At 38.3% G+C, this 12,551-nt stretch overlaps 1 protein-coding gene across 5 annotated transcripts in view; it reads right to left on the bottom strand.

Moving 5' to 3' along the window:
- Positions 1–12,551, bottom strand: part of MAP3K9 (mitogen-activated protein kinase kinase kinase 9) — a 70,400-nt gene that overhangs the window by 28,746 nt on the left and 29,103 nt on the right. For all 5 annotated transcript variants that reach the window (XM_027879672.1, XM_027879674.1, XM_027879675.1 and 2 more), the window contains exons 4-6: positions 6,920–7,068; positions 3,379–3,554; positions 1,127–1,367 (exon numbers count right to left, since the gene is read on the bottom strand). In XM_027879672.1, the coding sequence (XP_027735473.1) occupies positions 1,127–1,367; positions 3,379–3,554; positions 6,920–7,068 (566 nt within the window). The remainder of the gene's footprint in view (positions 1–1,126; positions 1,368–3,378; positions 3,555–6,919; positions 7,069–12,551) is intronic.

Here is a 12,551-nt window from a genome sequence, read left to right as displayed (position 1 = left end):
GTTCAGCAAAAGAAAATAAGCAAAACAAAAGCAGAAAAATAGTTGAAGTTTTTTTTAACATAAGGAAAAAGAAATACTTTATGCTAACTTTCAAAGAGCATAACTTACAGGATCAAGGTAGAAATGAAGTTTTACAGCTAATTGCTATTTGCCCTTTATGCACACTGTTACTCCAGAACAAAAATGTGTGCTCATACTCTTGAAGATATATCTTAGCATATGTGTAACACACATACACACACATTTTGACTGACATTTATGCCAAAGCATAACCCTGTATAATTCCTTTCACCTTATCTCTCAGTTGCTTAAGCACCACCAAAATAGGCATTTACAGACCTAAGGAAAGGCATAGTTAACATACGCATTTTAGCATAATTCCTCTTCTGAACAGCCAGTATCTCCCAGAAAACAAATAATATAGTGCAAGCCATCATCCTTGATGTAATGATGAGTCTTAGGTGATTTACAAAACTCACACTTTTGTTCTTTTACGAATTTGAACCTCCATACAGAATCTGCAGTAGAAATGCTAAGGATTCAGTATTTCTGAAAACCACCATCTTCGCTCTTAAGAGTGACTTCCCTAACACCTCACTAATATTTAGCATTTCTTCCAGAAGGGTGGTATTAGAGGTCACTTGTGTGTTAATACAAGTTTACATATGAAGTAGCAATCTAGAGCTATAGTCTCACAGCTATAAATGTATTTTGGTAATTTTTGGATTCTTACACCAAGAGATCCAATACGTTACAGTTTCTGCTGCAGCATTATGTAAAGTATTCCCAGAAGAAGAATCTCCATCATTTTTTATGCACATCCTTTATTAAACTGGTATTTTGAATATTAGCATGCTAAACTGCAACACCAGCATTTTAACCATTAACCATCTACAGCCACTGATCAACAAACATGTAACATCTCAGATTTACTTCTGGCCTTCATCTTGGAACTTTGAGCAATGCTAGCAACAAAAACATCAAATTTATTTTACTGAACCCATAAGGTATGTTTTTTTCCCAAATTACATCCAATACTTTCTAATGCTTAAGTGTCAGTAGTAAGGAGCTACCAAGCCTGCAGGTTGCTCCCATTTCACCCGGTACAGCACAACATGTCACCAACCTGAAGGTAGGCTGATATGATTGCCATCTTTTAACTTGAGCCGGTTCCTCTTGAACTTTCCCATGCGTTTCTTCACTCGAGGCTTCTCCTGACACAGCTGGTGAATGATGATGTTGAGCTCCCTTTCCAGGATGTCAATCTCGCGTTCTGCCAGCTCCTGTTCCCGCCTTCGCAACAGCTCTTCATGATTCTTCTGTTCAACAGCAGCACGACTCAGCTCTTCTTCCCATGTGCGCAGCTCCTGTAGGGAGATAAGTAGAAATAAAAAGCTACCTTGTGACCTGTGCGTTAAGACTAACCTTGCCTAATCTGAAGGTACAGCAGCAATGACTTGTGATCACAGCATTGCTACCCCCACTGTTTAAAGGCTCAGCTGGAAGCCAAAAACAATCCTCAAGGACTTCTGTGCTTGCCATTCTAGGACCTTCATACCAATACTAAAATTTGGACATCAGCACTTGTGAGGTCACCCCTGAAATCCTACTTCAGGTTCTAGGCTCTCCAGTACAAGACAGACATGGACATATCAGAGTCCAACAAAGGGTCATGAAGATGATTAAGAGACTGGAGCATCTCTTTTATGAGAAAGGGCTGAAAGAGATGGGACTATTAATCCTAACACAAAAAAGCCTTGGGTGGGGCAAAGGGGGATCTTATCAGTGTATATAAAATCCTGAGGAAAGAGCAGAAAAAAATATTAAGCCAGGTCCTCTTCAGCAGTGCCCAGCGACAGGACAAGAGGCAATGGGCACAGACCGAAACACAGGAGACACCTCTGAATGCTTTTTCACTGAGAATGTTACTGAACACTGGGCATAGGTTGCCCAGGGAGGTTGTGGAATCTCCCTACTTAAGGATATTCAAAAGCCATCTGGACATGGTCCTGCAGAAGATGCATAAGGCAAACTTTTCAGTCTCTCTCTTGCTGACAAAATGAATCAAACTGAAACTGTCCTTGAAATCTCAAAAAGACTTCTCCCTGCACTCCTGTCTTCTCCCCACAAGTACATAAGAATTCAGAACTCAGAATAATTCTCTCCAACTAGCTAATTCCAGTGCAGAAGGTAAAAACTGAAGAATTCAAAGTAAACTTCAAAAAGATAATCAGATAGATTTTAGTTTGGATTTTTTTAAGAACAGCATTGTTACCTACCTCACCACCAGGGAGATCTGGTACAGTTTACTCTCTAAATGAACAGCATATGAAATTATTTCCCCATCACTAAAGAGGAACAGAGTACTCAACCTGAGGGCAGTCTATTAACTACTGTTTGGCTTTCTCCTTGTCTGTTGAAGTTTCTAGTTTTCAAAAGCTGTTCCAATACAGTTCCAACACAGGACAACAGCAGCAGAGAAATGCCAATTAGCTATTCTATTTTCCCCAAAAGCTACTATAACAGGTGAATAGAAATGTTTTAAGTATTGTGGTAGGACTTCTGTCCTCTGACCCAAAATCATCTTTTTTCTTCTCTCTGCCTCCTAAATCCAATCTCAGAGCCCTGATCAAGTTGGAGGCTCATTATGAGTTTATTTTTAGGTAAGAGATTGTGAACTTAAAAAAATATTACTTTAGTGATTTTGCTGCAGTTTTTACCATTGACTGTAAAGACAGTCTCTGTCTTTAGATGCAGCAAGCTGTGCTTTCTGAAAGTATGTTTAAAGACAATTTCATTTTTTTCACTTCTCTTTGAGGCTGATGGTCACCACTCCTTTTATTCCTGCCAGCATTTTTGTTTCCTGCTTTCTGCACAGATGGACTTCAATTAGAACAGTTACTACACCATTCCCTTGGTAGCTTTCACATTTATCATTGTCTATGCACTTTGGTTGTCTTCAAAACCTGGAAAACACAAACTTGGCAGAATCAAAGCTGCAGTGTGTACTAGAGTATATATGCTGAAACTACCCCTCCAAAATCTCCTGTTATCACTGGGTTTCTCAATTAAGTGAAACAGTTATCAGATGTTTAAACAATTAACACAACTCATCATAGCAGTTGCACAGTGTATAATGGAAGTTCCCTACAATATTAGAATGAGTAGCAGTTCAGAATAAGGATATTTATTTTTCTCATGATTCTACCCTTGCGTGCATCATAACCTGCCACCGATTCAGGGACTTAATACAGGCTCCAGTAAAGCACAGTCAAAATTATATCTGGGATGCACTAAACAATGATCCCTGTTTGAATTACAAAATGGGGAAATTATAATCCAGACAGCACAAGGCAGGGAGCACTGTTCTCTCCTTACCTTTTCTTTGGCTCTGAGCTGATCAAACATCTCTTGGATCTCTTGTTTCCAGTCTTCCTGCAGGGAGTGGAAGGAATCTTTGGGCATTTCAAAGAAACCAGACTCTTCTATGGCAGTAAGATGGTCTAGGATACTGGCAAAGGAAGGTCGTGAGTGTGGGTCAGGGTTCCAACAATCTAGAACGGGACAAAGACAAGCAACTGTCAAGCATCTCTAAGTATGGAGGCTTGAGAGGATTAGTAGTACTTTACTGATCCCCAGTGGCTAAGAGTGGCATGCACACTATCTGTGTTACCCCACCTTTCCCATTTCCCACTCGCCTTGACCGTTGTCAAGTATGCAATTCATGCTTTCTTGACTATACAATATCCAGCATCACTTAAAAATCTTGAACTACCAAACTACCCAGTCTCTAGATTCTATTGCAATAATATGTCAAATAAAATAGAGGTTTATTAATTCTACAGAAAGTTACATTTTCAAGCATTTTAAAGAAATAACAAATAATTTCCTTAAATATTTTGCTTTAAAATATATGTATGTGTTCACAGAGCGCAAATTTATGCAAGGCTTTTGTAAACAGTTCTTTTATAACAGCTACACCTCAGAGTTAACAGCCATAGTGCAGAAGGGTATCTATCAGGGTTTTTTCTAATGCCAAACTGATACTAAACTGAGTCATTACCGATATCTTCTCAAAACTGAAAACCTCTCCTACAAAGCAAACTGGACATAACTTGAGTAAAATAACGGCATTAAATAGTGCATTTGGAGTTTTCTTATTTGTAAGGATTCCTCTTTATCATTTGAGAGAAAATTGCTTGATCAGACCTTTTGCTTCTAAGAGAAACGACAGATCAACAAGTTTTTTCATTTACAGTCTACAGCAATTACTTAGCAAATTACAGAGCTCTAAAAATGCAGAATTTAAGGTAGTCATCTTACCATATAAGGCAATTCAGTGAGCAACAATACAAAAAGTAACGTTTTTACAGTGATGGGAACTGAACATTGAAAACAGAAACAGAAAACAGTACCAAGTAACTGCTCAAGCTACAAAATCACTAAAATATGTTTTTAAAGAGTGTTTACATCAAAACATTTGATTTAACAACACTTTTGAATAGGAAGTTTGTACTCCTTCAGTCCTCCCTCTTACTGCCCCCTCACCTTTACTCCTGCAGAAAACATCACTTTTTCATTCTATGTTGCCCCATATTGAGACTTACACGGGTTTTTGTTCAGCAAATACCCTTATTCTCTTTAATACTGCTGAATGCCAAATTTCAGAGCAATCACAGAGAAAAACTTAACATTCAAGTGTATTTCTAGGGAACACAGCTTTTCTGCATGAATGGAAGCAACTAACACGTGGGTCTCTCTCAGTGTGTTCATATTATCATTGCTCTACATGATCACTGGATTTAAGACACACATTACTGCAGCATGAAGCAAGAGTTATAAAAACGTTCCAAAAGTTTTTTAGACTTTGAAGTTGGAGAAAAAAGGAAACTTTTTGACAAATATTTGGTGATGTCCTAAAAGACATTCAATCATCAGATTTGTGAACTGAAATACACCAAGGAGCAGCTGTAATTAAAAATAAATATCACTTTGCAAAATCTGTGCAACTGCTGAGGCTTGGTCTTGCAGGTCTTTGATTTTAGCGTCACTGAGATTTTGCATTTGGGAGCTTTGGTTTCAAAACTGTGGGTATCAACAGGTTCCATGAGACATAAGCTGGAATGTGTTTATGTTTATGGCTTTCAAATTGCTTCTCTTATCAAAATAGAGAACCAAGGATGTTAAAGAGTGCTCTGAAGGTCCCCTGCTGCTGGTCAATTAGTAGCACTGGGTGTTACAGCTGGACTGTCAGTGCCATAATCCCTGTCTCTTTACTCCAGGTTTTAAACATGGCAAAGCAAACATGACCCAAACTAAAATAAAATGCTGCAGCCAGCCAAATGCATGAATGAGTGAACAGGATAACTAGCAGGTGGCCCGTGGCTTTTATTTTCCCAGGCCTAGATCTGCCATTATTTGCACTAATGAGGACAGTTGTAACATACAAGTCTTTTCTGTGAAGACCGAAAGTTCAGCTTTGTTGTCGCAGTGAAGACCACCAGGGCAGTAATTCAAAAGTAAAAGCAGCATTAGGGGAATAAGAGTTCACTCGAGATGGGAAACAGCCTGTTCGAAAAACAGTTTTGGTGAAGGGGCAGAAAGTAATTGGTTTTTTTTTGTTCTCGCCTTCTCCCTGTTGGAGAAGCCAAGCGTTCCAAAGCCGAGTGGGTGCTCAGCCCTGTGCTGCTGGGTTCAAGCACTGGCCATATGCCTCTACCTGACTTTCCCAATAGAGGGCATTATTTTTAAACCCAGTTGCAGAACCGTGACAAAAAATAACCACCTGGCAAAACACCGAGCTGGTAGTTCCATTAACCCTTTCAGATGCAATTTCTTGCTTTATGTTGCTTCCAAGCTACTCTACCTGCAACTCTGCTGCTGTTTACTATCCAGTAGGATATTTCTTTTTTAGCAGAAAAGTACGTAAAATTTTCTATTTTAAATTACCTAAAGCTTGTAACCTAAAGAAAAGACCAGAGAAAGGCAGAAGTACTCTAAAAGCAGAGAAATCCATCAGAAACACTTTCTTACAGAGCTTATATTCCTTTCTTGGGCTAAAAACACCACCAGAGGCCACAGAGTATCAGGTCTATGTTGACATTAACTCTTTGCTCACCAAGACTATAAACCAAGTTTGATTTCTCTTTACCTCAATTTTTCTTTCTGACAGATAGGTATCCAAATATTTATTACATATAAACACCTGGAATTCCTGGGGAATAGGGGCACTGACAAAATTACTAAGGGTAATATTGGAAGAGAGAGAGGGAAGGAGAGAGGGAGGGAAGGAGGAACAACTGAGGCTCAGGAAACAAGCAAGTAGCTGCAAGGACCAGCAGAGCAGGACACATAAGTACACCTCAAAAGCTAGCTCACACAATCCTTTCATGTCTATGTAGCCCACCGTGGGCAAGAACTATCTCCACCTACAAAACAGAAAATAACATCTTTTGGACTGAAAATATTGGTTGTTTTGGAATGTTGAAGCCAAATTTCAACCCTCTCCCTGAAATGTCAGTAGGATAAAGTTTCATTTCAAATCACTGCCTAGCAAGATGTTCAAGCTATGAATTTTAAAACAAGTTGAGGACTTCAAACCAGACGAAAATATGTGAAGTTTTTGTGTTGGTGAGCCTTCACTACTAGAAAACAAGCTAGATGATGACAGCAGTAAGTCCCCATTTTCCTATAAAGTCAGTTGATAAAAAAAGGCAGAGAAATTTCTTTCACTACTCTGGTAATAGAGGAACTGTCACAACACATTAACAGCCAAGCCTGGCTCCCATAATAACCTGCACCACTGAATAAAGCCATTTGAGAAATCTGTGCTCTTGGGTATCAAAACCAACACAAAGAGGCAGTGCTCAACAGCACTATAGAAACAGCACAAACCACACTCCCATCACAGCTGGCTTACCTTCCATGAGTTTGGCAAAAGGCTCTGGACACGTGGAAGGGATTGGAAGGGCAAGTTTATTCATGGCAACACCGTATGCTACCGCAAGACCATCAATTCCTCGGAATGGCACTTCTCCTGTCAGCAGTTCCCAAAGCAGCACACCATAACTACCAGGAAGAAACAGAAAAGAGAGTAGGTGTTTGACTTACATTCTTTGTTAAGTAACAAGAAGGTACTTGAACTTTTAAAAGTGAATCTGGTATATTAAAGAAATTGCAGTTTTCTGGACAAGCTCATCACAATTGCCAAGCTGGTGATGTGCCTTATTTTAACGGCCTTTTTTGAATAAGTTGAGATAAGATGCCATTTTCACCTTTTAGACAAAAATAATTTTCTCTCTGGAAATTGGGAACAATTGAAAACCATAAATCTTCTAACTAATTGGCAAGTTTCAAAGCAGCACCTCTCAAAACACTTAAAAATGTGAAGGAGGGTTGTTTGATGGGATGTTATTTTTAAAAATAAGTCAAAAATACTTCTTCAGAATTAAGTTGTTCTTAAGATGTTCTATGAAATATTAACTGTGAACTTATGGAAATGGTTTCAAGACTGTTCTCCCTCCAAGTATATGCTGAATAACATATCCTCAGAATATTTTCTCTATTTCTAGAAAACCCGAACCAGAAACTGCTTCTTCATCCTTAGTGACCTCATAGGTTTTTCACTCATTGGTCTATCTGTCCTACTCTCTTCTGAATCCATTTACCGTCCAACTATGTTCTCTGGTAGTGAACTCCACAAATTTAATGACCATTGCCAAAAAATACTTCCGTGTATTTGTTTTGAGCTTGTCACTTGGTAATTTCATTTGCTTCCCTGTAGTTCTTTCAACACGAAAAAGAGTGAACATATGTTCCCCTATTAGCTCCTTCTATGCCATCCATGATTTCACAGGTTCCCATGCATCCTGCCTAAATCACCTTTCCAGACCCCCAAATCCTAATCTAGCTAAATCCTAATCTAGTCACTATCCCAAACAGAAGCCATTTCATATCTTTCATTGATCTTGACATCTTCTGTGGAATGAGCAACATCACAAAGTTTTAAAGATACAGGGAGAGGCACAAATGGTACTGCTTTTATTTTTAATTAATTTTAATTTGCCACTTGCCTTTCTGACTCTTCACAAAATGAGCTAGATTACCCACAGTAGCTCAAATATCTTTTTACTGACTCATCATAGTAAAATTTAGAGCCTACCATTGTACCTGTGAAATTCTCCCATGGGTACTACTTTGTATTTATTACCACCTTCTTTACCATTCATTATAGTAAAACTTTTCTTCAGCTCTCTGCAGTAATTAGGTTTTCTTAGTCCTGAATAACTTGGTGTCATCAACCATGCTACCTAACCATTTATTGTTGTTTTGTTTTTTTTTTTTTTCAAATCACTTATGATTGTGTTGAACACAGAACTCTCCACCAACATAACTGATTTACTCCTTTAGTAATTAAGAATTGACTACAGTGATGGGAAACAGACTTGCCCTCTTCTTTGTCCATTAATTTACCTTCTTTAAAAGCTTTTGATGAAAGATTTTGTTTAAAGTGATTATAAATCCAAATATAATATAAGCAATCTTACCACTTATCCACACACTCAGTAACTCCTTCAAGCATTTTCACAAGGTATTATATTCTCTTCTATAAAAGCTGACTCTTCCACAGATGTGCTCATATGTTCACCAGCTCCCTGGTCTTTGGTGCTGTTTCTACCATTTAGAAGAACTGGAAATCATACTTGCTAATACTCAGGAAGCTCTTTCAAGACTTGTCACCATGTTTTCTGCCTTCCACTTCTGTGGTACTGCAGCAGCTTTAAGCAACAGATTCCACAGGATAGCTATTAACTCATCTATCTCTCATGTTCTTGTAGAAATCTTGGGTGTTACTGTAAATCTCAGCAATTTGTTACTGCTCATTTTATCAGTCAGTTTTAACACCTCTGTGGACTGTACTTCACTCAGATACATCGTTTAGCTTGGCTCCCTTATAGGGAAATTTTCAGCTTAAAAATCCTCTCTTTGCTCCATTCTAGCAGACACAAGTCACTAAGGTTTTTTTACTGTTATAGCCCTATCTTCTTTGCCTTCTTACATGTTAGTCACCTCTGGGCCATATGCTCTCTTGCAGGGTTCTCACCTGTACTGCATTTGAAAGCAAATGATTTGGTTTTATGCTTGAAGACTCTCCTCAAAGCCCTTTAATCTTCTTAAGTGTTTTATGTTCAACTTGCCAGAGTTTAAGTCCATGCCTAATTTTTCCTCACTGGATACAGATTCAACTTTCAGAAGGAAGTCTTTCAGAAGTCTCTTCTCCACTGTCTTCTTAATTTTTTTTAAAGCCTTTCCTATGCATTCATTTAGAGATTTAACAGGTGTCTTTAAAAGATATTCATGTTGTGTGTTCCCCTTTGGTTGTTTTTACATGAAGTTCCCAATGTTGTCATTAATCTCCTTGAGATTAAACACTGCTTTAATGGACTAATTTTCCTTCATTGCTCTTGGAAAGATATCGAATCTAAGTATACCTAAATTTGGATCATGTCATACTGTACAATCTTGAAGGCTTCATAAGCACACCTGAAGACCAAATGAAAAACCACTTCTCCTCCTACAACCTGCTTAAATAGCTGCTCCATGAAACAGTCATTTCTGAAGCTAAAAGATTAAGCTTTCCTTATTTCAAACCAACAGTTGCCCTATCCACTTGGGAGTACATTATCACAACCTGTATTTTTGCAATCTCACCCCCCCACTCTACCTACCAACTCACTGTAACTCCTCCCACTTTAGCTGGACATCCTTAACAATCTTTTTCCTATTTAGATATAGGATTTTAATCACTAAAGATTTCACCTTTGCTGCTAACACAGCTAGTTAACTTTATTCAGCAAAGTATATTTTTTCACCCATACAATATTTTGCATGTTTTCTAATTCATATCCTTGATATTATAATTTATTACTTCTTACTAACTCAAGAGCCTTATTTATAAAAAACTAAGTAGAGTTAAGGAGTTCCCATTTTCTTTTTTGGCCTTCTAGGATTAATAAACACTCAAAGAAAATGAATACTGGACTGAATGTATATTTGGACTGTCTAAATCTAATTGATCTAATTGATTGTTACTCTTCAGTTTGAATATGACTAGTGGTAGCAAAAGGTGGTAAAAGCTAACAAACATCTGTATTATTACTTTACCACTAGTACTGGATAAAGCACTACTGATGTGCTCAAAGCACTTGTTCCACAGGGTCATTTTTAAAGGAAAAAGGAATAGACAGATTGGTGTTTCTTCCAATGTGACACTGTATGTGCATATTGCAGGAAAGGTCACTTTGCTTCTGACAAAACTGAATGCCACCTCTTCCTCACATACTTAAAAGTACATTGCTGAGAATACTGCTTGCACAGAGCTAGGGGAATACCGCTTTGTGGTACTTGAACAACAGTAATCCCAAGTGATTAAACAGCAAGAGAGGTGCTGAACAGAGTGTTTTCCACTAACTCTCAAGCAGAAAATTGGGAAGTACAAAGGAAAAAGCCAGAGTCAGAAAACTTATACCAAAAAAAAAAAAAAACAAAAAAAAAGCATAGGAAGAAAGAAACAAGGGCCTCTACTCATTCTCAGCAGGGAGAAAGAAAAACTGATCAAGCTCATTTATTTTTCCAGCACCCAGTAGTAATTTTTGGACTTTAATTACAAAATGAACCATGTGATACAGACCATGCATCCAAGTCAACTGACACTTGTGTGAATAATTAACCATCTTTCAGTGATCCGGTAATCCCTTAAGCCATTTAACATCAGGTTCAATCCTACACACTGGATTTTCAGGGTGAGGGAGGCTGGAGGTCTGCAGGATTTCACATGCGATTTTGCCACCTCCCTTGTTAGTCTATGAACTTATAAAAAATCAGTAATTCTTTCTCACTGATACTGTTCCACGCATTTGTACCATAGGTTTCTCTTATCCATCTCCCTAGGTTCAATACTTTCCCTAGGTTTCAACATAAGGAATTATCAGCGCAACAAGGAGACTCCAGTTGCAACAGAAGCTAGAACATCACTTTTGTTAAGAGAAAAACCCCACAAACCTGATTACATTTGAATGGCTATTAGCAGTTAGCATTTTGCGTGTTATTGAACTGGCAGTTCCAGAGCTGACCTTTCCTGCCCATTGCACATCAGTCAATATGCTTCTCCCGGGTGAGCTTCTGCTAACACTGCTAGTCAGCACTTACTTGCCAGGTACTGAAGTCTTGCCAGTGCTTCATTGCACACAGGGAATTACAAAAGCCTACCATCAGTCAGTTGTAGATGGAAGTGCTTGACCAACACTTGATTAAAATAAAATATTCCAATGACTGAAGTTTCTACATACAGCACTAAATACCTCAAACTTCCTGATCTGCTAATCTGATGGTTTCAGCTAGTGCTAAATTCCATTTCCAAATGAAAATTAAATTCCCAATTATTTCACTGGTGTCAGAGTAGATACATCTTATAAGCATCTAACTTGAGGAATGTAGGGAACTCAGATGAAGGTTGTATGATGCCTTTATATTCCCCATACCAATCATACTGACAATATGACTGTCTTTTAAGCAGTACAAGTAAAAAATTGTTCACTGCACATTTAAGCAGTCAAATTACAGGGAAATTTGATTTATATGCCTAATAACATTAGCTTGCTGGATAGTACTGGGTAATCTGCAACATCCAGGCTTCAACTTCAACCCTGCAAATCCAAAGGAAATCTAAACGTATAAATAGATTTACAGGAACTGACTTATTTAAATAAAACTGTGGCTTCTTTGTCCTCTTCCCAATATAAGCACAAGGTTTCTACTGTATATCTAAAGCTTGCAGATACAGCACAGCAAAATTGACAGTAACAAGTTTTCACTAGCAAGTTTTACTAGGTACTGGTTGGTACTATTAACAGGGTTTACAGTGGCCCAGACCCCGGTGATCGATACCAGTGTGGGGGGCCATTCCTCACTCTTTGAAGTTTTTTGCCAACCCTGCTTTACAGTGGGACATAAAAAAAAGTTTGAGCTTTTTAAATGGAACTTGATACATGTTTTGAAAGGACAGAAGTTAGTTATGATGTGATAAGATTGACTCAGGAAATTGCAGTCCTAGCAAGCATCTTCTTCAGATCATCTTCACCTGTTTTTGCAGTGACAACCCAAGCAGAACAAGATTCTTGTTCAATGGCTGGGCAACAATTCAGCCAGCAGTATTATTCTAATGAGCTTTAAAGAAAAGGTGTTGAAATAAAAGGGTTTGTGAATGTTAGAGACAGAGACAGCCAATTCTGTTGATGCTGCACAGATCAACTGTAAGGTTGTCAGGTAAAAAAACTCCTGATGACTCCACTGAGTAACTAAGAGGTTGAACTGGACAAGAGGAGGGGCAAGTCTAATAGGATAAGAGAATTCATCCTGTTAAGAATTTCAGTTGCATCCTTGGGTGGGGACAGAATTTATTACACAAGTCCATGACTGCTTTTGTAAAATCCAGTGCTTACCATCATTGACACACTAGTAGTGACAGCACTGGAAAGTATTTGTCCTCTGCA

The sequence above is a fragment of the Empidonax traillii genome, unplaced genomic scaffold (assembly GCF_003031625.1).
Source record: "Empidonax traillii isolate 1590-97213 ecotype Southwest subspecies unplaced genomic scaffold, ASM303162v1 scaffold56:size2478089, whole genome shotgun sequence".
NCBI lineage: Eukaryota > Metazoa > Chordata > Aves > Passeriformes > Tyrannidae > Empidonax > Empidonax traillii.
Note: the sequence above shows the minus strand (reverse complement) of the source record. Positions and strands in the feature narration are given on the sequence as shown.